This window comes from Schistocerca americana, chromosome 3, assembly GCF_021461395.2.
Source record: "Schistocerca americana isolate TAMUIC-IGC-003095 chromosome 3, iqSchAmer2.1, whole genome shotgun sequence".
Lineage (NCBI taxonomy): Eukaryota > Metazoa > Arthropoda > Insecta > Orthoptera > Acrididae > Schistocerca > Schistocerca americana.
The window spans coordinates 240590353-240616759 of record NC_060121.1 but is presented as its reverse complement, the minus strand read 5'-3'; the positions used below and the strand labels follow the sequence as shown (position 1 = coordinate 240616759).

Genomic DNA, 26407 nt, shown 5'->3' with positions numbered 1-26407 from the left:
TTAGCAATACCTAAAACTGGACTCTACAACAATATTGACATTTCTATTATTATTTTCATCTCCCTTCCACCCTATAGTCCTAATAGTAACTTACTCCTTACCCCAAAAACATTATTTTGTGTGTAGGAAGCCGTGTGTGTGTATAGTTTGAATTATTTGTGTACTGACTGTAAACTAAAATGTGTGTAATATTTCACAGTGCAAAGATGGATTTTAAACTAAGATAGACTCTTCGTATTTCTATTTTATTGATGAAATTCTGCTTCAGCTTATTTTGCACTTAAATGCCCACTGCACTGGTTTGTTATGTTTCAGAAGTACTAGCATATAGATAAATGACATACTTCCAGTCTTTGTTAATATGTTGAATAATGTTTTAGGACAGTACAGCATAAGCTGCAAGATAATACGTTCTGTGAAGTAGCTGTAGTAAAAAATAAGTTGTGGCATTATATTGAGTTTTATGAACAAATTCCTTTTGTGTTCTTCGCTGTTGTGCATTTATAACCAGTGCATTTACTTGAGAATGGTGGTTTTGGTATGAAAATAAGAATTACTGAAGTAGCCAGGATACAAGAAAGGTTTTCATTGAGACTTTTCATTCCTTTCTAGGTTGCTGAAAATAAGTATTATTCTGGCACAAACAAGCTGGCAACTAATTTGAAGACACAGTTTAAAAACTTGATGTATATAAAAATAAATGAAAAAGTATACCTGATTAGCCACAGATAACAGCCAAAGATTCAGCAAATGATTTTTTAAAAATTCCTTACTATGAAACTTTGGCTTGCTAACAGTGTGTGCAACTGAACAAAAAACAAAGTATAGTATTATTTAAGAAGACCACACTCCACATTTTTAATACTATGATCTCTCCATTTAGAGTGTTGTCTAAAAACAAGCAAACACTGAAGATGCTTCAATAATGCTATCATATAAGAGAAAATTGTATATTATTGCACAATGTATCTCATGCCCATTGCTTAATCAGCTTACCCATATGCACAAGTTGATCTCTGCTAGTGCTGCATGTAGTGCATTACAAATGTGACCACAAGGATTGATGCTCATCTGCTTGACAGGAGATTCCTTTTTCTCATTCTACCAAAGTATTCTACCCATGAATGGATGACAAGTGATCTAGTGTTCTACCTTTTGCTTTTGTTTGAATTGCAGCATTGTTGCTTATCATGGCTGGGTTGGAAACTGAAAGTTTGCATTGTACCCAGCTACAGCCAGTGTGGCAGACCCTATTCTGTGCGAAAATTGCCCACGTGTGGAGTATACAATATCAAAGGACATTCACTGACCTTGGCTAGTAACATGTGCAGTTGAACTTAATAAGCTGCTTTGTCTTGGTTCAGATATCCTCTGTGATGTTCAAGTTGCATGTCTTTACATACTAAACAAATAGTTTGATTTTACCTTGCTCAAGATGCAAAGCCATAATACATTTACGGGTATAGATCAGTGAACAATCTTGCTGAAATTAGATTGCATACTCTCACACAGGGTAAAATACATGCTCCACAATACTGTATGTGGCATACTAATAGGCATTGAGGGTATGGTTAACATGATGAATTATTTTTATACAATAGGTTATTTCCTGAATAAAAACAGTAGCTGGGGTTGCAGCTCTCTAAAGTATAACAGCATATTAATTTAATGTCACTTACAAATACAGGTATTATTATTATTATTATTATTAGTAGTAGTAGTAGTAGTAGTAGTAGTAGTAGGTAATATTATTTGTAATTTAAGTCACATAAAGGCAGACAGGATTTTTACTGATGCATTACCAATTTGGTACAACCATTCTCTCACTCTCCCGTAGGAGACCTATATGTGGAAGTTTTTCGAAATCTGTACTAGGGTGCAAATTGATGATATTTATGTGCATAAGGCATTGCCAAATGTGGAAGTTATGTTAAGTGGAAAGGGCAGGGAAAGGCAGGTTATTGACTGCCGAACTGTAAATAGCAAAGTGTCAAAAATTTGTTAGTTGAACTTGTTGTAAGTGTGTGTATGATTGCTTACTAAATAGTGTAAATTATTATAAAATACGTGAGTAGCTTCACAGAATACCTTTCCACATAGGTAATGTCGGATAAGCTATATTACTTTTTTTTATCACATGAAGTATGAACAGACAATTCATACGTTATGTTTTTTCATGTTGCATATAGGGTTTGCTTTCAATTCTTCGGAAGCTGAAGTCCTCTCCTGAGAAGGAACTCCGCTTATTGTTGTTAGGCCTTGATAATGCTGGAAAAACAACACTACTCAAAAAACTTGCATCTGAAGATATATCACACATCACTCCAACACAAGGTTTCAACATAAAGAGCGTTCAGTCAGAAGGCTTTAAGTTAAATGTTTGGGACATTGGTGGACAACGAAAGATTAGGCCATATTGGCGAAACTACTTTGAAAATACGGATGTTTTGGTGAGTAATATATTTAGATATTTATACATAAACTATGAAATATAAATGTGCATGTGCAGACTTACAAGTGTATGTACATTCACAATATGCAATTGACTTCAGCCTAAAATTTCAGCTAAATTTTCGTCAGCAAATTATCCTTACCAGTGCAGTGTTCCTTCTAGATGTACACCCTCCTATTGTAAGAAAACACACATACTTGGGAGTTAATCAATAAAAGTCCTGAACATTTAATGAAATATATTTCTCATAGCAGAGTACTGACACTGTATGATTTCTCTGCAGGCTGTCATTCTTTATGGAAGTCTACCAGCATTTACACTGCACACAAATTCCTGTGTATTGATCCATGATTTGTACATAAGAAAGGAATATCTGTCCTTACAGTGTCTCATTGAGTGGCTTAGACGTATAACAGATGGTGGAATTGAGATTTGCTTAGTATAGTGAACAATGAACAGTCACATAATATATATCTTTTGTGATTATGATTCTTACAGTGTTAACTTAAGGCTAAAGGCAAGTGTTGGCATTCTGTAGATCAACAAATTATGCTAGTAGATTTCTTGATTTTTCTTTGTTCTTATTTCCATTACCAAGCATGAAATCAGAATTGTATAGTACTTACTTCCTGTATATTTAGCTCTTCCATAAGAAGACTGCTTCATTCTAAGAGAGACTTTGTGAGGTGGAATGGTGAATTACCTATTCACACCATATTATTATTATTATTATTATTATTATTATTATTATTATTATTATTCAAGCCTTCTTCGTGTGTGCTTTTATTTCCCCTCTTCCAAATCATTATGACAGTTTGCTGTCGTCAATTGGTCTTTCGAGTCTCAACTTCTCAATGCCTCTGAAAGTAGCTGTCGTTATTCGGAATCAGACTACCTCTCTAGACCGTGATGATATGTAGCAAAAGCTTTTGAAGTGGAATGTAGCTCAGGGGAAAACCCAAATATGGTACATGAAGTTGGACCAGTCCCTGGGCTCACATACATCATTCATTGGTATTTCCAGTTTTGAGGATGTGGTTCTTACTTTTGTAAATACCCCCTCTCCTGAAAAGGAACAGGACTGCTACCCACATATAAATTATTACTGTCCTTGCTGGTACCTCAGGCATCAAAATTTCTAGAGTCATTTCATGATGAGTGCCAAGTGTTCGGCCATATCCTTCAAATCTCGTGCAGAGGAATCATCCCAGGGGAATGGTGATTTGGGATAGTGGAATGCTGTGTTCCTTTCGTGTGATTCATTTTTGGGGAAGGTAGTTCTTGATGCCAGTGGTGGTGATTAGTATAGATGGGTCCTGTTGCAGAAATCGTCAGTTAGATTTCCAGTGACCACTTCCGATTTCCACTTATCCTTGTGAGACCATATGAGAAGCTGCATAAATGAAATAAACAAAAAATTATTACATAAACTGACAGTCTATTACATGAGATCCCATTTTGATCAAGGTGGGGAGGGTAATAGTGATCTACAAATGCCTCAGCAAGATTGATGCACAAGTGTGATTTTCTGAGAATGGATTGATGATTGTGGTATGGATCTGTTGGGGTTCTGGATTTTCTTAGGTTGTGCATGTGAGTTTTTAGGCCTGACAGTTTGAGCAGGTTAGCAAGATGAGATTTGACAGCTGAGAACCAATGGTGGTGTTTGCTGGAGGCTTTTGTAGTCAGTGTGAGAAGAGTTATTCCAGAGCAGAAGTATGAGGCAAAACAAGTAGCATTGTGTTTGTTGGAGGACAAAGACTTCATTTTGAGAGATGGGCTGCAGTAATTTTGAGGCAGAGCAAGAATATCTTATCAAGAGAATGGAGTTAGTTCATAGATTGCATGCGCTTTATTGATGATGTGAATTTGTAGCTCTAGATTAATGAGAACTTTGAACTGATGGAACTCAATTGGATCATCCACTTATGTAGTGTGCTGCCTAACATGAGCAGTTGATTGTTACAGCTGGTTTACAACCATGATATATGAGTTCTTCTCCATAACATTAGTTTCTCTAAACTGTGCAGACAGAAACTTTGCCTCCAACAGATCTGTGTGTGCTCACACAATGTTGACCTTGCTCCTGTCATCAGCCTGCCTTTACTCCCACTCCTGTTCTCACCTTATTTGAACATGACCAAATAATTTTCTACAAGTAGTTATCCTCAGAAATTGAAGTATTGGTAATAGTTTTAAAGTTTCTGTTCCTAGCTTTTGTAACTGTTATGAGGCATACATGAAAGGTAAGAAGTGTCCAGTACCAAAGTAGATATATTCATTAGAAATAGCTCTTATTGGTAGTTTTAGTTACGTACAAAGCTAATGTGTATGTCTGCATGATCGTCATTCGCTTCTTAACACTTTCCATGTGTTGTAATAGTGTCTGCATCAAACTCCCTATGTGGGAATTAAGCTTGTTGTCAATGGTGGTCTTGATATCATCATCTTCAAACCATTGTCCACTGAGCAATTGTGTGAGGTGCAGAAAGAGGTAATAGTTGCTAGCCACAAGGCTGGGGCTGTAGAATGAATGATCAAAAATTACCCAATGGAAATCTGTGTTACAGTGGTACAGGCAGTGAAGCAGTATGTGACTGCACATTATCATGGAGGAGGATTGTTGTGGGCAACAGTTTCCAGTGCTGCTGATTTAGGATGGAGATGCAGTTTAGCGAGTATTTTGCCACAAAACGCAAGCTGTAATGTCGATATCAATTATATCACCGTTTTTTGTCCACTTACTGCACAATTTTAGGGATCTGGATGTTATGCCTACCATTCTGCTGTTTATCATTCGCATTTATATGGCGATTTTTAAAGTCTTGCCACCATTATCTAACCTTTTCGCCATTCGAAATTGGAGGTCCCTAAACTAGGTACAACTCTTGAATAATTTGAACAGCTGTAGATCCTTTTGGACACAAGAAGTGACTTACAGCACCAATTATTTTCGAGGCCATTGTTTTCTGCGTTCATCCACAGTCAAATGAATACTGAATCATTACAGTGAATTCTGACTCTTCGTAAACAATCAGTAGATGGTGCTGAATTGTGCAGTTTTGTTCCATGTTGCCAGCATATAAATTTAAAGAAATGACCTTCACTTTTGAATAAACCTCACAGTTCCTTCCTCAGGGACAAAAAGTGGATAGATATGTGAAGTTTGGGATTGAAGTTTGTCGCATAGACTAGAGGTTGAGAGGGACCCACCTGTTGTTAGGACAAGAGGAGACAAAGGTGAATGAAGAGGGGTGTCCAAGAAAGTAGCTGGTCAAATATAGTATGTTGGTAATCACTATGTCAGCTTCAGTCCAGAGATGACAGAACAGAATGTGAATTGAAGATGGACTGAAGCGAAGAGGAATGAGTAGGGGAATCCAAAGTACTGTGAAGAATTAAAAAGGAAAATCAAAAAATCAAAAAGGGGGGAGGGGAGAGAGAGAGAGAGAGAGAGAGATATGAAGATATTAAAAAACCTCAGAGGCACCCTGTTTGCCACTTGGGTGTCAAATGGTTCAGACCATTACATTGCCAAGGCTATGACTTTCTTGAGTTAAGCCTTGAAATATGATCATCTATCCCACTTTTGTTTTTAGCTGCCTGTCTTACCTCCATAACACTCTTGTCAACCGATATGACATTCTCACAGCATTATCTCTCTACCCCAAATTTCATACTGCTACTATTGTTCCAACCAGTCCCACTGTAAGACCTGCTCCAGGCATCCACCCTCTACCACTTAAACTCCAACCCCACCCCAGGCAAATTGTATAACATCAAAGGCAGGATAATACATGAAACTAAACATTCCGTGTACCAACTAATGTGTTCACAACATGGCTTTTTATTTGGTAATATTTACCAGTAAACAGTGAGTACATGAATGGACGCAGAGCAACTATCTGCCTTTTTGTATGTCCGTCCTTGTGCCTGGAGGTGTGGGGAAGTATGGCTGTTCACTATTTCAAGAAAATGAAACACCTACAGCCGCCGTTATGACGTCATTTATTGTGTAGCTACCAGTTTCAGCACTTCAATGCAACATTCTCGGCCTACGTTGATGCTGAAGGGGTTTTCACAATTGAACACTTGGTTTACGCAGACTACTACAGACATCACAGTTACAGGTAGTCCGCGTAAACCAGTTGTTGGCCACTGATGCATCGTATTATATGAATCGTGATAACCCCTTCGACGTCAACTAAAGCCAGAAGATAGTGCATTCAAGTGCCAAAACTGGTAGCTACACAAAAAATGGCACCATAAGGACAACTGTAGATGTTTCATTTTCTTACTGTCTGCCTTGGCTGCTGAGCATGCTCTGCAGCAGCGGTTCTCAACCTTTTCAACTTTGTGAAGAACAACTAAAGATAATAAGAAGAGGGTGTGACATAGTTTGTTAATTCCATCAGTGGATTCACATCCGCAAGTCAATATGGTAAGCTGATTGGAGAATGTCCAGGTGCCATTCATGAATACAAAAAAAACCTGTAAAAGTTCTGAGGTGTCTCGTAACAACACAAGGAGGTATTGCATGAACAATTGTAGACTTCATATGGCTATTATGGCTGACTGCAGCCAGGATTGAGGTGCCCATTAATATCAAGTGATGCATGAGAGGGGTGTTTGCGATTGGGATTTCAGTTCCAGGGGTACTGAGGAATATAACCACTCCTTATCTCTAAGTGAGCTTCTCCATGCTCAAATTGTATGCAAAAACATTCAAAGAGACTTCTCCTTTAGAAGTTTTACTAAATTTGACTAACCAGCATTCAGGGTTATTGAAAAAGATTGACCCAATTTAATTGATTTGTATTTCATTATGTGTAAATTGTACACGAACAGTGCACATACCAGTCAAAAGAGGAAGTTTTAGAAAAAAGAAAAAATCCCACAAACCACAGGTTATAAATATTCAATGCCGCCCTCCCCCCTCCTCCTTTGCAGCCGGGCAAATATCTAAGCGGTAACCAGACTCGTCCACCATGCGAAGAAGAATGTCTCATGTTACTGAGTTCACCAGCAACAGTGACACGGTTCCATGGGTTGGCTAGTGTTGTTGGTAAAGGTGGGACATAAACAGCTCCTTGACAGTATAAATGTGTGAGCCTCCATCTTTTTAAGCATCACCACAAAATTTAGTACGCTATTCTTTGTCATTCTCAGGGAGGGCGTACCCCAGTTGTAAGCAATAGGGCTTGTACAGTATTGTAAACACTGTTTTACAACTCACCATACAGTTGGTTGATGTATTCCTAGTTCCATACTAGCTCTATTGATTGACTTACACAGACTATGAACAAAACTGTCTTGTATTCAGCTGATGTTATACTCTGAGACACCCTTGTCAGCCAGGACTTTTTCCTTTGCAGAGCTTTGTTGAAATTGCTTAAATCAATGGCTTATGCATTTCCTAGTTGGTGGTTCAGTACCGAATCGGAGAAAAAAATGCCCACTCCACTGCAGCTGCCAACTCACTTCTTGCAAACTTAAGAACACAGAAAACTTCCTGCGGCATTATAGCCTCTTGTTCACAGCTACCTATTGCCACGAATACCCTAGTTTACACAACTATCACAGCTCTTGCAGGCATTCACGCAGCTAGTGGTTAACAAAACAAATCTTTGACCTTGCTCTTTCCTTTGGTATGTAGACTGTTCATGTTCTTTTCATATGATGTGAAATGCAAATTAATTAAACTGTGTATGTCTTTTGGAATAGCCTCGTATTTTCTAACAACTGGAAAAAAGCCATCTTAATAGCAATTTTAAAATCAGTAGTGAACCTTACTTCTCCCAGTAGTTATTGTAGATCCATTCTCTCTGGCTTTGTAGTAAAGATCCAGGAGTGCACAATTAGTTGACATCTAGTTCCCTCTTGCACAAAATAGAAAGAGCACTGTGGCATTGCTTTATTAAAATATTAAGATTTTGTTTATCACTTGACTGCTTTGTTACTTGGTAAAAACAGATACCATTATTAATACCTTTCTACTCTCCAGATATATGTCATTGACAGTGCCGATCGTAAACGCCTAGAAGAAACTGGACAGGAATTAGAAGAGCTGCTGATGGAAGAAAAGCTTTGTGGTGTACCATTACTTGTCTATGCCAATAAGCAAGATCTCCTCCATGCATTACCAGCATCAGAAATTGCTGAAGGCTTAGGACTGCATACTATTAAAGATCGTCCTTGGCAGATTCAAGCTTGCTCTGCCACTACTGGCGAGGGGATAAAGGTGTGCATATGATGTTTTTCCATCTCTTTGTGCTCGAGGCCAGTATCTGTGTCTTTCAGTCAATATTCTATTTTCTGAGCAAGGAATTGCAGCAACCACTTATTAATGTTATCAAATTTATTTTATTACCCTTTACAGGTTTCAGGTGTTTTCATGTCTGTGTATGGAAAGTGCACATCTAGATTGTTACTATGAACAAATAGCAGGTCTGATATTTGTTCTCAGCTCTCACATTTTCAGCACCTTTTTCAGAAGTGTGGCTGCCAAAATTTTAATAAAATGCATCATAATCACGGTCTGCACATCTTTTACAAGTGAGATTTCTATGGAGTAACTTTTGTCTGATTGGAACAGGATGCCACAACCAGTTTTGTTTCACATTATCAACTTGCACAACGTTTACAGACAGGTTGCATTCAATTTTGCGCAGTATTAAGTTGTTTGTAAATAAACTTAATTTTAGAAACAACAAGCTACAAAACAGCTTTATACATTCACAAAGTATTATGTTGTTCATAGATAAACTTAATTTTATAAATTAGAGAATACAAAACAGATGCATACATACGATTAGTAAACAAGTAAATTGCATAATATTTCAGTAACTGTACATATGGAAAGTGTGGCGGCGTAGAGCATTTTCAAAGTTCCACTCACTTTGTGGTGAATCTCTTCCCAAATGCATGCCTCCTTAAAGTTACTGAATCGCAGTTCTCAGCCAGAAAAGGCTATAGGAAAAAAGCAGCTTTACACCTTGTAACCACAAGTCGCACTAAAAATCGTTTTGTCAGTGGAAGGAATAGTTAAATGAAACTATTTATGTGCGTAACATTTCACTCTATTACAGTAAGCTTGCATACACCAGTTACTACCAAGCCTTATTCTAAGCTGTACAAAGTCTGAAAAGCACACATGATTCATAACTGTAGCCAGTTTATGGTAATTATTAATGATATTTCCCAGAAAGTTTACAAACAGATTGTTTCTTTTAGAATAGCTCACTCAAAGGTTGCTATAATCAATCTCATGTAACAAAATGTTCATGTTCGCAAGTGAGCAACACACATGAATTTAATTATTTAAAGTGTCATCAAAAGCTTCTGAATTTCACTCTGGGCATTAAATCAAACTCTCTTCAACACTTGACAGCACTTCTCAAACATTTTGGTACCACAATGTCACAATATTAATAATTTTCATCAGAGCACATATCAGTAGGTCTGATCACAATGAGATTCAAGCCCCGACTCTACTCATCTCTCTCCACAAAAGAAGTTTATAGTTCCCCAAAATACACAAGAATATGCTTATTTGTGATTGGCAGAGAAACGGTGCAGCCACTCGGAAAGCAGCTCCAATTCCACTCAGTCCTGCACATATATACAGAACTGATCAAAATGTGTCACTGAATCAGGACAGTAAATTACCATAAATAAAGTTTGAAAACCCACAAATATAAAATTAACTCCCTTTTAAGAATACTACTATACCAACATCATAATCTCATTTCCCCAGTACCATAATCTGACAAAATAATTTATAACAAATTCCTCGGTACAATTGAGTAACACAAACATTGTTCTTGAACATTCCTCACATGACCAATTACTTCAGTGTACAGCATAATAACTTTACATAAAACATTATTTCACATTCACATCTTCATTCACTCTCATAACTAAGCACAATAATAGTACTAATTAATAGACAGTTTGAAAATTAAACAAACAGAATTGCAAATAAAAATGACAGTATTTTGACTGCAGCTCAGAGAATGTCAGTCAGCTTGTGACCTGTACCAGATTGCATAGAAACTACATACTCAAGCATCTGACTCCACCAGTCCTGCACATGACTCGTACTGCATGTCTGTCCACTGTTGTAATGTCCCATCTAAATAGGTAAGGTACTATGCCTCAAAAGAAAGAAGAAAATGCCAGTGTTGAGAACAAGTATTAACCTGGGCATATAGTATTGATGCAGAGCAGGAAGCTAGGTCAGCACACAGTAGGGCAGGGCAGCACAGTACGACACAGCACATACTGGGGCACAGACAGCCAATACAGCTACCGTAGGCCCTTACGTGCAACGTGTACGGGCAGCTGCTGGTCTGTAAAGGAGCCTCACTATACAGTTGTAATTTGCACTCACTGGTTTTTTGTTCTAGGGCAGGGGAAGCCAAGAATTTGGCTAGTGCCAAAGTGCTCAGACTAGCTTCACATTTTCCCCACCACCAAATCACACTGTCTGAGCACAAGAAGGGGGAAGAGGGGAAAACTGTGAACACACCACATTTAAATGGCAGCTGCATATGACTTGGTTTTATATTTCACGTTTCTCAACAATATAGATCACAAACAAAATAAATTTTTAATATTATTTAATTATTTTTGGCATGCTGAAGACATAATTAATTTTTATGTTGTACAAACTGTCGACATATGGACAGACGAAGACAATTTCACAAATTTTTGCAGTCAAGCTGCCACATTATGGTAACTGATGTAGTTTCACAATTGAAAAAAAGTCTTTCGCCCAAATATCGTGACTTCAAATACTGAAACGTGGAAATTTTACATAAGGATAGTAATGTAGACATGCTGGACAATTTTAACATAAAAATATTTGTTATTAAAACTGGAATTACCTTACAGGTCAATCATTTATATCTGCATATGCACAGGGGCACTTTCAACTGAAATGGCAAGTGGTCTAAAAAACAACTCGAAAAAAAAGATGTAAGATTGTCCCCAAAACCTTTAGAAAACCATCCTTGTACCTCTTTCAGAGCCACAATGAATTCTTCAAACGCCGGCCGCTGTGACCGAATGGTTCCAGGCGCTTCAGTCTGGAACTGCGCAATGGTCACAGATTTGAATCCTGCCTCAGGCGTGGATGTGTGTGATGTCCTTAAGTTAGTTAGGTTTAAGTAGCTGTAAGTCTAGGGGGCTGATGACCTCAGATGTTAAGACCCATAGTGCTTAGAGCCAAGTCTTCAAACCACACATTTTCTTCAATGCAAGTGAGCTTAGGGAACTGGACTGTCTTTGCCAGAATCTGCCCCTTCTACAATGTGATTTTCTTTTTTAAATGTATCACCATCAAATCGAAAAGAAATTACCTTGCAATGTTTTACTGTAGTCAGTGTGAGGTCAATCCACTTAAAATCTGCAAGCCATTCCAGATGTTCTAATTTTCGTTAATGCATTCCTTTTTCCTTCATTAATTCAATAATATCCAGTTTTAAATCAAAAAATTGTTCAAGGCATGCCCCTTAACTTAACCAACATACTTTACAGTAATATTTGAAGACTCCAAACTCTTTATTCATTTCCATTGAAATCAAATGACAATGAAATAATGCGTGTGACTTCAGACATTTTACTGTTCATACCGCCAATTTCTTCACGCCCTCCAGGCATGCAAATTTAGCACAAAGTACTTTTTGATGTTCAAAACAATGAATATATCTGTTGATCATTGTAATTTTCACATTTTCATTATAAATTAAATCTTGAAATTCTTTCTACATGATATTGTAATGTCATTTCATAGCAAATGCGCAAACCTGTCTCTTACGCAAATTGAGGATTCTCCTCCCTCTCCTTTGTCATTCCCATTTATTTTAAAGGATTGCAATGATAGATCATTAGGCTGCCTCTTTTTGTGCAAACAACCACTGGACATGTGAATGTCCTTCTTGCCATGAGCAAATAGTGAACTCGGAGTGTTGTGCCAAGCAAACAATACAACACTGCAATGCTGAATGAAATGTCACACTTTTCTGTGTACTTATGAGAAGGACCGAGCAAAGCAGTGTGACAGCTTTGGGCTTGGCCCACACATGGTGTGAAGTTTGGCACGCTGTGGCTGGCCCTGTTCTAGAGGGTATGAGTCTTTTCCATTGTTTAAGGATTTAATGCAATCTTTCACAAAGCCGCAAGTTTTGAAGACCAGGGCAACAACATTTTCAATTATAGATTGTTGCGAACATGACAAATGGTTGAGTGTGCTTTTGGATTGCTGGCAAATCAGTTTAGATTATTCAGGAGTCAAAGTTAAAGTAGACACTGTAGACAACTTGGTAAAGGGTGTATGTGTACTTCTCAACTGCATGTCATTAAATTTGCTGTTATCGGAAGGAGAAAGAGACAATGAAGAACTTCGAGAAAAGCCTAAAATCCAGCTGTGCCCATTGCAGCATACGCGGACTGTAGCTAGGATGCATGCCTTTGTAGCAAAAAACAGCTTTAAAAATTATTTCATCAGCCCTGTACGAATCGTGTTGTGGCATGTTGCAAGTAGCAGAAAAGGACAGTATTAATTTAAATTTCTTTTAATGTTATTTACCAGCACTGTTTGATTTATTGTGGCCATTATTAAGTTACAAGGAAACACAGCTGTTATAAGTGAGTAGTGTATTTCTTTCGCTTGTTTAGTCTTTGAGTGTTTTCTTCATGGAACCAAGATGACTCGTGTCATACAGAAGAGGTTCTTTACACCCTAGTCCTATCAATTCATCCAACGTCATAGCAGCTAGCTGTAGAGCAAGTCAACTGCACCATTCAAGAGACAGGAAACTGCAGCACTGCCACAACCCTAGCACAGTCAGTGTTGGTGCTCAGGATTATATGGTAGGACACTTCACCGTTAGAAAGCATGTACTGCAGAGAACTAGGTCACTCTGCTCTGCACTGTCTGTGCCACCTACGGCCAGGTGTACACCCAGCCTTAGACATATGTGTTTTATGAAATAACTTGAATGTGCACCTTCCATAGATTGACATGAAAATATGCAGACACATAAATTTTATAGCATGAATAAGGGCTGGTTGCTTCAGTTCATTGCTCATAAATATATGACACATTCATGGTTTTCTGAAATCAGTTTTAGAAAAAAAATCATGTCATACTGTATTTACTTTTGTTTAAACTCCAGTTTAATTTGTATTGGTTACCAAGCATTTTTATCACCAGGAACTATGTTTTTGCACTTACTCTCCTTTTTCTTTTCAGGATGGAATGGATTGGGTGTGTAAGAACATCAAAAGGAAATAATTTTGCCAGTTAAAATGTATCCATCAGGTACACTGATACTCAATTTTAATATTGAGTCAGTACAACAGCCACATGAGAATGAGTCTTCAGTGCAATTGAGATCTCACTTTTGATTAATTGTTTTAGTGTTCCAAGAGTTGTGGACCATTAAAGGTTTTAGGTGCCTTCTTTTAGTTGTAAGCCAGTTGTTGATACCCGTAATGAATTTTATTTTTGTGTTTTTCAGCAAGGGTTAAAGAAATGGCATTATGTAGTGTTATGTGCTGAGATATAAAAGAGCGCATTGTTGTAATGGGAAGTTTTAATTTAATTTTGATAGAAACTGTAGATCTGTTTTCAAAATGATTGTACCGGGGGAGGGGGGGGGGGGGTGTCAGTTATGTAACGAAAATATTGAAATGCTTAAAATATGTAAATCGACCAACACTGGACATGCGATGAATAGTTGACTTCACTCTTCAAATTTTTGTGCTTAGTATTATACTTGAACAAATCTTATGTTGCAATGCACTATGTGTGGGTTCAGTAAAGCTGAGAAATAATTTCATACTATGTGAAAGTTGAATAATGTGCTAGTTTCAAAGGGAACCATAATTTTAATCTAGTGTACCACTCCTCTCATGACATTGTAATAGTCCTCCTTGTAATTACAGTTCCATATTCAGTGGATGTAATGCAGATTTCCTTGTCTGCCATTTTAAATTGGAGGTTCTCATTAATTGTGTAAGATAGCTCCTGATGCTTTCAAGTTTTAAGCTCAGAATACACTTAACTGACTAGGTGCCTCACAATAAGAGAGGAAAAAAAATCAAACTTCAAAGCATATCCATTACATTGATTATTTAAAATTTTAGTGAGATAATTCTTGAAAGTCAGAGCACATGATTAATGAATTATTCGTCACAAAATACATTTATGTAGTTTAACAATTAGGTCAAATGTCTTCAATCAAAGAGCAAGTGATAAAATTATTGAGCATTATAGTTTTATCCAGAGATATTTTTAATGAATCTATATCACTATGACTTGCACATATTAGAGTTTTTAAGAAGTTTTAATTTTTATGAATGTTTCCATTTTATGTGAAGAATCTCAGTTTACAGTCTTCTGTAAACTAGTATTACATGACAAATGCTTATTGCTGAAATATTGTCAGTGCCTTGCATCTTTTTCCTGAATGAAATTTGCTTTACAATGCAGTTGTTAGAGCACGAAACTATCTAGTCATCCGTCCAAAACTGCTTGTGATATTGTTTTTTATTTTCTCATGAGTAAAAATGTAAAGTAGCTCTATGATCTCATATGATATACAAATATTTATATATGAACATGTGATGTAATAAAGCGGTTTTGCTGAATATCTGTTCTCATTATCATTCTTACATAATTTTTTGTTCTAATGGAACAATTCAGACTTAGGTTTACTTAAATAATTTTTGGTGAACGCCAGGGTAATATCAGTAGTGATGAAGTTGTGAAAGTCCTGAGCATCTTTATATGTAACAATTAGGAGGGCTGGTAGTATACTTTCCTTACCTGAGACTGTTGTTAGTGAACATATAGTATGAAAAGGTACGTTCAGAACAGAGATAAATCCAGTTTCAGTGGTGCAACAAGAGTGGTTGCTTACATGCCTCTGTAGCTTTTTTAATTTGTACAATCTCATTTTCATGATCCCAATATGAGTGATACATAGAGGGCTGAATAACTTTTCTAGGTTCTTAATACCTGTTCTTGAAAGTTTGTAAACTGGCTTTTACAAGATAATTTATGTCTTATTACCAAGAGTCTTCCAATTCACATTTTTTTAATGTTTCTGTGACCTCCTTCTGTAAGTCATACAAACCTGTGACCATTCGTGGCACTGTTCTGTGTTTACATTCAGTAGGTGCTATTGGTCCTACAGGTAATTGGTCTCGGTCTATCGTGCTCTGGGTAATACTCTTAAGATGAGATGCACAAATGATTTTTAGGTAGTCTCCCTTGTAGAATGACTGCATTTTCCAGCTGTCTTGCCAATGAATCAAAATCTGCCACCTTGCTTACCTAAAGCTGAGCTCTGTGACTTATCAGAATTTTAGTCAAAGGATACAAATTTTTTTTTGTTTTGTGAAGTGCATAACTTTAAATTTCTGTACATCTAAAGCAATTTGCCACTCTTGGACCACTTTGATCTGACTGAATATTTCTGCAGTAATTCATTATAGATAACAGCATCATTGACAAAAAGTCTGAGGTTACTATGAATATAGTCTGCCGGGTCATTAACATACAACATGAACTACAAGAGTCTCAACACAATTCCATAGGGCTTGCATGAAGTTGGTTTTACTTCTGTCAACAACTCTCAATACGAGATAACATACTGCGCCCTTCTTACCCAATCAACTCAAGCCACCCCCCTGCGGGTTCGGGGGTAAGAATAGGCCTGCGGTATTCCTGCCTGTCGTAAGAGGTGACTAAAAGGAGCCTCAAACGTTTCGGCCTTATGTGATGGTCCCCTCTCGGGTTTGACCTCCATCTTTCTAAATTCTTCCGAAGAGCGAGCCAATTGGGGAAGGGCGCCTTACTTGGTGCATTGTGTCCATTTTGCATTGAGAACTTTCGCCAGCTTATTCGTCGTTGCATTGCAGTCATGCCCTCTCTCCATCTCTTGGGCATGGATACGTTCCTGCGTGCAGTTTCTACCTTGTGCTGTGCAGTGCCACTTTCTGCACTGACGATGACCATGGACCACATGTCACCTAACATCCAGCACGGTAGCCAGTCCGTTGTGGTTGGGCTGCCATGTACCCTGTTGGTTGTAGCCCCTTGACAACACAGGGATTGCTCTACTGATGCCTGTGCCATCAACTCCCCACATATGCCAAGGAATAGATGCCCGTCTCCCTGGGGCATCAGGACTCCCGGCAATGGCCATCCTGCCAGGTGGCTATTGCTGCGGCTGGGTGGCACCCGTGGGGAGGGCCCTTGGTTGGAGTAGGTGGCATCAGGGCGGATGACCCGCAATGAAGTGTGGTACATCATCTCTCGCTGGCGGCCAGCCGTTCAGCAGTCTCTAAGCGTTCCAAAGCTCACTTTAAGGCTAATGTGTATGACCCCAAATCGATCCCCTCCCTGGCCACACCATGGGAGGAACGAAAGGCTATGAATGACAGTGAAAGGTATTCGCCCCGGTATCTCGTCTGTACCAGAGCTGACGGGGAATCGTTTGTGTCTGTGAAGCCTCAGTCCTTTGTAGAACATTTAGAGGACAAGTTCGGGAAGGTGGAGGGCTTGTCCAAAATGCGGTCAGGGTCAGTCTTAATAAAAACAGTATCCTCTGCCCAGTCACGAGCCTTGCTCGCTTGTACGAAGCTGGGGGATGTTCCTGTTACTATCACCCCGCATAAAAGCTTAAATATGGTCCAGGGCATTATTTTTCACAGAGATCTTCTTTTACAGTCCGATGACGAGCTGCGCGCCAACTTAGAGCAACGAGGTGTCCATTTCGTCAGGCACGTCCACCGGGGTCCGAGGGATCATCGAGTTGCCACCGGTGCCTTCACCTTGGCCTTCGAGGGTGACACATTACCTGAGAAGGTCAAGGTAATGGTCTACCGTTGTGATGTCAAACCCTATATCCCTCCCCCGATGCGGTGCTTCAAGTGTTGGAAGTTCGACCATATGTCTTCTCGCTGTACTTCCACTCTCATCTGTCACGATTGTGGTCGACCATCCCATCCTGATACTCCATGTACCCTGCCTCCCATCTGTGTCAACTGCAGGGAGCACCATCCTCCTTGCTCGTCGGACTGTAAGATTCTCCAGAAGGAGCGGAAAATAATGGAATACAAGACCCTGGATAGGCTGACCTACACTGAGGCTAAGCATAAGTTTGAACGACTGTATCCAGTACGCATGACGACCACTTAGGCTGCCACTGTCGCTCCTGTTACAGTTCCCATAACTGTGTCACACATCATTAGCTCTCAGAGCCAGAGACCCACACCTGCCCCCTCGATGGTGGGGGGAGGGGGGGGGGCACTTCACTCCCTGTTGCTCCTACTCCATCTACTTCAGGAGCAACGCCCCCCAACCATCAGGGATATCAGTTCCCCCTTCCCAGCCGGAGAAGCGTAAGACTTCTTCGGCTTCTCTCACCAGGAGGGGGTCCCTTGGGGATCTCCCTTCGCAAGTTCCGACGGGTTTAAAAGCGGACACCCGCAAACGGCTCAAACACCTACCGGTTGCTGGTCGTAGGGCCTCACGGCCGTCGTCCGTCCCTGAGACTGAACCAGGGAAGCCCTCCCAGCCGGAACCACCAAAGGCACAGAGAGAGACACAGAGAAAGAAAAAGGTTCGTAAAAATCACGACAGTGCGGTGGCACCCGTCCCACCGCTTCCTACAAGCTCCGCGTCTGAGGATAGAGGTCGAGATTCTGGCGTCTGCTGAAGACCTCGATCTCGCCGGTCCCTCAGACACCATTGATAGTACTAGCACAGGCGCTCAATTGGAGGCAGCAGGTGACCCAGCTGCGTAATCTGCCTTCACAGTCCCTTCACGCCTTTCTCAGCCATGGACAATATCATCCTCCAGTGGATCTGTAGCGGTTTCTTCCACCATCTAGCTGAGCTCCGACAACTTATCAGCCTTCATCCTTTCTTCTGTATTGCTCTTCAGGAAACTTGGTTTCCCGCAATGCGAACCCCCGCTCTCCGTGGCTATCGGGGTTGTTATAAGAACCGGGCAGCTTATGAAAGGGTGTCTGGTGGCATCTGCATCTATGTCCTTAACTCTCTTCACAGCGACTCTGTCCCTCTACAAAGAGCTTTAGAGGCTGTCACTGTTTGGGTGTGGACGCCACAGGCTGTTACCATCTGTAATCTTTACCTTCCACGAGATGGTAATGTCGCACAGCATGTCCTGGCTGCGCTGATAGCCCAATTGCCGCCACCTTTCTTGTTACTGGGTGACTTTAACGTCCATAACCCTCTGTGGGGTGGGTCAGTGGCAACAGGTCGAGGCGCCACCGTTGAGCACTTATTGGCGCAGCTCGATCTTTCGATTTTAAATGATGGTGCCTTCACACACTTCAGTGTGGCGCATGGCACATACTCCACCATGGACCTTTCGATCTGCAGCCCTAGCCTCTTACTGTCTGTCCAGTGGAGTGTGCATGACGACCTGTGAGGTAGTGACCACTTTCCGATCTTTCTGTCACTGCCACGGTGTCACTCTTCTGGGCGCCCCAGCAGATGGGCTATGAATAAGGCTGACTGGGACTTGTTCTCCTCCATTGCTGCTATTGAGCCTCTCGCTAATGACAACATTGATGCGGTGGTTCACTCAGTCACCACCAGCATCGTTACTGCCGCAGAATCTGCCATTCTCCGTTCTTCTGGGTCCCCTCGGCGGAGGACTGTGCCTTGGTGGTCGCCTGAGATCGCTGAAGCGATTAAAGATCGCCGGTGGGCGCTCCAGCAACACAAGCGACATCCATCCATAGAAAACCTCATCGCCTTCAAACAGCTATGTGCGCGGGCCCGCCGCCTTATCCGCCAACGCAAGCAGGAGTGCTGGGAGCGGTATGTTTCCACCATTGGCCTCCATGTCTCTCCATCGCAGGTCTGGGCCAAGATTCGACGTCTCTATGGCTATCGAACCCCTGTCAGTGTCCCAGCGCTCTCACTGAATGGAGCAGTTTCTACTGACTCCGACGTCATTGCAAACCGCTTGTCGGAGAATTTTGCTCTGAGTTCCGCTCCTGCGAATTACCCCCTGGCCTTCCGCTCCATTAAAGAGCGGATGGAACGCCGGAGCCTTTCGTTTCGCACCCACCATCCAGAATCGTACAATGTTCTATTCAGTGAGTGGGAATTCCACAGTGCCCTAGCCGCTTGCCCTGATACCGCTCCTGGGCCAGATCGCATCCACTGTCAGATGCTGAAACACCTTTCAGTGGACTGCAAGCGACGCATCCTCGACCTTTACAACCGTCTCTGGGTTGAGGGTGAGTTTCCGTCGCAATGGCGGGAAAGCATTGTCATCCCCGTTTTGAAGCCGGGCAAGAACCCTTTGGAGGTGGACAGTTACCACCCCATTAGCCTCACCGTTCTTTGCAAGGTGCTTGAGCGGATGGTGAGCCGGCGGTTGAGTTGGGTACTGGAGTCTCGGGGCCTTCTGGCTCCGTCTCAGGGTGGGTTCCGTAAAGGCCGCTCCGCTGCTGACAATCTGGTGAGCCTTGAGTCCGCCATCCGTACTGCTTTTGCCTGCCGTCAGCACCTGGTTGCTGTCTTTTTCGACATGCGGAAGGCGTACAACACGACATGGCGTCATCACATCCTTTCCACGCTTCATGGATGGGGTCTTCGGGGTCCACTGCTGATTTTCATCCGAAATTTTCTGTCGCATCGTACCTTCCGCGTGCAAGTCGCAGCCTCCCATAGTTCCTCCCACGCACAGGAGAACGGGGTGCCACAGGGATATGTTTTAAGTGTCTGCCTGTTTTTAATAGCAATTAACGGCCTCGCTGCGGCGGTGGGAACGTCTGTCTTAGCGTCCTTGTATGCTGACGACTTCTGCCTTTACTGTAGCTCAAATGGCATTGCAGCTGCTGAACGTCAGCTGCAGGGCACTATTCGCAAGGCACAGTCTTGGGCTGTAGCTCATGGCTTTCAGTTTTCGGCAGCGAAGACCTGCGTTATGCATTTCTGCCGGCGACGCACTGTTCATCCGGAGCCGCGGCTTTACCTTGATGGTGAACTTCTTGCTGTGGGGTGGAGTCACATAGGTTTTTGGGGGTGGTTTTTGATGCCCGGTAGACTTGGCTGCCTCATATTCGGCAGCTTAAACAGATGTGTTGGCGGCATCTAAATGCTCTGCGATGCTTGAGCCACACCCGCTGGGGCGCCGACCAATCTACCCTGTTACGGCTCTACCAGGCGTTAATCCAGTCCCGTCTGGATTATGGGAGCCTGGCTTATGGCTCAGCATCCCCATCTGCATTGCGGGTGCTGGACCCAATCCTCCACAGCGGGATTCGCCTTGCCACTGGTGCTTTCCGTACCAGCCCTGTGGACAGCATACTAGTGGAGGCAGGTGTCCCTCCACTGCGGTTACGGCGCCAACGTTTGCTGCCCGCTTATGCTGCCCATGTTTTCAGCTTGCCCGGGCATCCTAACTATCGGCTACTATTCCCACAGTCGCACGTCAATCAGCTGGATGTACGATCGCGGTCCGCGTCCGAGAGCTTCTCTCCGGGCTTGGGGCTTTACCTCTTCCGCCTCCTTTCCGGGCACCTCTGCGTACACCCCCGTGGTGTGTGCCTCGCCCTCGCCTTCAGCTGGAATTGGCACAGGGCCCGAAGGACTCAGTCCCTCCAGAGGCCTTCCGCCGCCGCTTTCTTTCCATCCTCGCAACGTATCAGGGCTCTGGCATTGTTTACACTGACGGCTCGATGGTTGCTGGTCGTGTCGGTTATGCGCTAACTCTAGGGGACCATTCCGAACAACGTTCCTTGCCGGCTGGCTGCAGCGTTGACACTGCTGAGCTGGTCGCCATCTTTCGAGCCCTAGAGTATATCCGCTCCTGCTCAGGTGAGTCCTTCGTTATCTGTAGTGGTTCCCTCAGCGGTTTACGAGCTCTCGACCAGTGTTTCCCTCGTTCTCGTCTGGTGATGGCTATCCAGGAGTCCCTGCATACTCTTGCCCATTGCGGCCGCTCTGTGGTCTTTGTGTGGACCCCAGGCCATGTTGGGATACCCGGCAATGAAAATGTTGACCGCCTGGCGAAAGAGGCCACCAGTACACCATCTCTGGACATTGGCCTCCCGGAGACTGATTTGCGATTGTTCTTACGCGGCAAAATTCTGGAACTTTGGGACACTGCCTTCACGAAACAAACTTCGGGCCATCAAGGAGGCTACAGGTGTGTGGCACTGCTCCTTGCGGGTCTCTCGCAAGGAGTCTGTTGTACTCTGCCGGCTGCGCATTGGGCACACATGGATGACGCACAGCCACCTATTGCGATGTGAGGACCCACCGTTATGTCACTGTGGCTCCGTTTTGACGGTGGTCCACATTTTATTGGACTGTCCACTTTTAGCTGTGCTCAGGCAGACGTTCGCACTGCCTGACACGCTCCCTGCCCTTTTAACAGATGACTCTGCCTTGGTGGACTTAGTTTTGCGTTTTATTCGGGCAGGGTTTTTTTATCATTTAATCATTATCATTTTTATCATTTAATCTGAGTGTTTGTTTTATTGTGTTGATTCTGGCCTTTGGCCTCCAATTTTACACTGTGTTTTTTAATGTGTTCTTGGTGGTTGGCTTTTCCTTTTTTATCTCTATGGTCGGCCAACCACCATCACACTCTGTGTGATTTTAATTTGTTTTGTCTGATCTCTAAGTATTTCTTGTCCTGTGTCGTTTGCCATCTTTTCTGTTGTTCGTTTTTTATTCTCTGTGGGTGGTTTTAGTTTTTTGAAAAAAGGGACCGATGACCGTAGCAGTCTGGTCCCTTTAATCCCAGAAACCAACCAACTCAAGCCAATCGCTGATTTTGTTTGATGCCCCACATAATCATACTTATGTTAGTATACATTGCTGTGAAAGTGAGTCAAATATTTTTCAGAACTTAAAAAATAATACATCCAGCTTGATTCAAGGCTTTCAGGATATCGCGAGCAAAGCACAATTTGCGTTTTCACATGCTCAATGTTTATGGAATCCAACAGATGTAAGTCAGTGAGACTGGACAGTAGTTTTTTGTATCATTTCTGTTACCCTTCCTCTAGACTGCTGCGAACTAAGTTTCTTTCCAGTCACTGGGTCCAGTTTTTTATTTAATGGATCTACAGTAATTGTGGTTAAATGGTGAGCTAACTCTGCTGCTGTTATATCCTAGCCAGTAATGCCACCCGAGCCCGCTGCCAAAAGGTTGGCAGCATCAAAGTCCGGACGCCGTCCGCATAAGCAGCGCCAGCGAGACAGGAAATCGCCGCAAGTCTGCACGTGCCACCGCTGGCTTCTGGCTTCTTAAGCGCTGGAGTTGCGAGCACTAGGACAGTTCTGTATTCGCCCCTCAGTTGTATACTCGCCACCGAATTGTGTACTTGCTAGTCAGTTGTGTGTTCATCGCAGCAGAGTTGTTTGTCGTCAGCCGACGCTGACCTAGCCGCTCCGACTCGAACTAGACAAACTCCCGGTAGACCCGGAGTTCACTACTGTGTTTCTGTATCTTCGTTAATAAAGATAAGTACCGACTTTTATTTAATCAGAGTGTTTGGGTTTTCATCTTTCTGTTCACTGTTCCAGCGGACCGGTCGGCCCGCTATTAAAAGTGTGGCGGTGACTTCGTAAGCTGTTTCTACAGCGAATTGTTTGTCGCTACGAACGCCGCCACAAAAGCTGCAAATTCTGTATAGAATCTGATAGGGATCCCGTCACCCAGGAACCTTGTTTCATTTTGGCTGCTTCTCAGTGTCACTGATATCTGTAGCACTCATCTTTGCAGTAGTGTGAAATGTAAACTGTGGTTGTTTATCTGTATCTTCCTTAGTAAAGGATTGAAAATAAGAGTTTAACACTTCTTCTTTTGCTTTGCTACACTTAATTTCAATTCTTGTCTTTTTTGTGAGTATCTGGGCACTAACTTTGGTGCCACTGACAGGCTTTACTTATAACTAGAATTACTTTAGATTTCGTGAGAGGTCTTTTGATAAGATTCTTCTATGTAAGTCATTAAAGGATTTGCATATTGCCCTCATTTACTAATTATTGTTGTCACAACTACCCCATGATCCCTGATAACATTTTCAGTATGGACATTTTCAAAGAGGTCAGATCTGCTTATTGTTCTTAGGTTCAATTAGAGTCCCGGAATATCTGTTCTAGATAATTTTCAGAAAATTTTAGTAATGTTTTACAGAATGTCTTGTCATGTCCACCACTTAGGAATCTGTGAGTATACCAGTTGGTTGTTGGATTGTTAAGGTCTCATCCAATAATATCAGTATGATTGGGGAACATATGGAATAGTGGATTGAGATTTTCTCCAAAGTTTTTGGTTACAAGTAGGAGCGATCCTAGTGGACAATAGAAAGGTGCAATTACGAGTTTATGCCCATCCTTGTGGATAGTGAGTGTTGGCTAAATACTTTCACACGCAGGTTTTCATTCTGCCCTCATGGATTTGAGTAACTTGTCTGCTGTGACAAATGCACCACTTCCCGTTAGCCTATCCATTAAATAGATGCTTATATATTGCCCAAAACTCTCACTGCTGTCAGTTTAGGTTTTAGCAATTTTTCTGTACCAAGTGTTGTATGAACTACACTACTGTTTATGACTGCTTCAAACTCTGGTTCTCTGTTGTGAATGTTTCATCAGTTGATCACTACGATTTTAACTGTTTTTCATTGAATCCTGTGTTAATACTTTGCAGTCTCTTAAAGCTATCATGATCTGTAATGCATGGAGAGTCACCTAAAATAACGCCCTTGTATATGCTGTACACATAGTCAGCCACCTGGGTAGCAACTTCTGTTGTGTAGTGCACCCCTGATCCATTTAGGGTGACCCTACAATGCCTAAAATTTTCAGCCCTATGACATCAGTCCAGGAAGTCACAACCTGCTTGTCACATAACCTTTGAAGTCTCTGATTCAAGCTTTCTGCTCAGGTCTGAAACAGGGGTACCCAGTCAGTTTTGAGAGCTATGCTACATACTGTGAGCTTTGTTGTAAACTTATGAAGAAGGCTGGTCTCATGAATCCTCCCTTCCAGTCATTGGAATGATCCTCAGATCCCAGATGTCAGGTATCTGTGGTTCCACTTATCAATCTGCAGTCAGTTGCACCCGGCTCTCTCAATGCCTGCCAGAACAATCTTCAACATGTTGAATGAGCCTCCATCCATACACAGGACACAATGGCCTAAGGGGAGCCATTACTCACCATACATTTGAAATGCCAATAGTACGAAGGAGGCTGGTCTCCTCAACCCTCCCTTCTAGTCATTGGAATGATCCTAAGATCCCAGATGTCAGGTATCTGTGGTTCCACTTAATCTGCAGTCAGTTGCATCCTGCTCCCTCAGTGGCTGCCAGAGCAATCTTCAACATGTTGAATGAGACCTCAGCCATACACAGGACACAATTGGCTAAGGGGAGCCATTACTCACCATAGTAAACATATCCCTATGCTTCTGCACTTGCTTCCTCATGACAGAGGTCACAACAGGCTTTCCAACAAGTGAAGTGTGTCTGGCTCAGTTTCAGTGCAAAACAGTACCTTAGATACCATTGTTAGGAGGATAGGAGTAATGTATCATGTTCTCATTGGGTCCTGCCTTCACTGTAAAGGGTCCCTAGACCTACCACGAACACACCAGTCATGGTCAAATGGATGAACAGTTATAGACCCTGTACTTGCTACAGAGGAAATACACTGAAGAGCCAAAGAAACTGGTACACCTACCTAATATTATGTAGGGCCTAAGAACACGCAGAAGTGCCACAACATGACGTGGCGTGGACTCGACTAATGTCTGAAGTAGTGCTGGAGAGAACTGACACCATGAATCCTTACGGGATTGTCCATAAATATGTAGAGTTTGAGGGGGTGCAGATCTCTTCTGAACAGCACAGTGCAAGGCATCCCAAATATGCTCAATAATGTTCGTGTTTGGTGGACAGCGGAAGTGTTTAAACTCAAAACAGTGTTCCTGGAGACACTCTGTAGCAATTCGGGACTTGTGTGGTTCTGCTGGAAGAGCCCAAGTCCGCTGGAGTGCACAATGGACATGAATGGATGCAGGTGATCAGACAGGATGCTTACGTACGTGTCGCCAGTCAGAGTATCTAGATATATCAGGGGTCCCATATCACTCTAACAGCACATGCCCCACACCATTACAGAGCTTCCACCAGCTTGAACAGTCCCCTGCTGATATGCAGGGTCCATGGATTCATGAGCTTGTCTCCACACTCGTACGTGTCCATCTGCTCGATACAATTTGAAACGAGATTCGTCCAACCAGGCAACATGTTTCTAGTCATCAACAGTCCAATGCCGGTGCTAATGGGTCCAGGCGAAGCATTAAGCTTTGTGTCGCGCAGTCATCGAGAGTACACAAGTGGGCCTTCAGTGCCGAAACCCCTTATTGATGATGTTTCATTGAATGGTTCACATGTTGACACTTGTTGATGGCCCAGCATTGAAATCTGCAGCAATTTGCAGAAGGGTTGCACTCCTGTCATAATGAACGATTCTATTCAGTTGTCGTTGGCCCTGTTCTTGCACGATCTTTTTCCAGCTGCGGCGATGTCAGAGATTTAGTGTTTTACTGGATTCCTGATCTTTTTGGTACACTTGTCAAATGGTCATATGGAGAAACCCCCACTTCATCGCTACTTCGGAGACACTGTGTCCCATCGCTCCTGCGCTGACTACACCACCACATTCAAAATCACTAAATCTTGAAAACCTGCCATTGTAACAGCAGTAACAGACTTAACAACTGCAGGAGTAACACTTGTTGTCTTATATAGGCATTGTCGACTGCAGTGTGGTATTCTGCCTGTTTACATATCTCTGTATATGAATATGCATGCCTATACCAGTTTCTTTGGCGCTTCAGTGTTGTATCCATGTGAGAGCATAGTACTTGAGATA

At 42.0% G+C, this 26407-nt stretch overlaps 1 protein-coding gene across 3 annotated transcripts in view; it reads left to right on the top strand.

Annotated features, from left to right (window-relative positions):
- The window catches only part of LOC124606669 (ADP-ribosylation factor-like protein 3), a 46131-nt gene that overhangs the window by 8629 nt on the left and 11095 nt on the right, over positions 1-26407 (top strand). For 2 of the 3 annotated variants that reach the window (XM_047138683.1, XM_047138681.1), the window contains exons 2-4: positions 2190-2450; positions 8457-8693; positions 13710-14102. In XM_047138683.1, coding sequence (XP_046994639.1) covers positions 2190-2450; positions 8457-8693; positions 13710-13751 — 540 coding nt within the window. In that variant the 3' untranslated portion in view covers positions 13752-14102. Of the gene's footprint in view, positions 1-2189; positions 2451-8456; positions 8694-13709; positions 14103-26407 lie in introns of those variants that run through there. The other variant, XM_047138682.1, reaches the window with a different exon arrangement.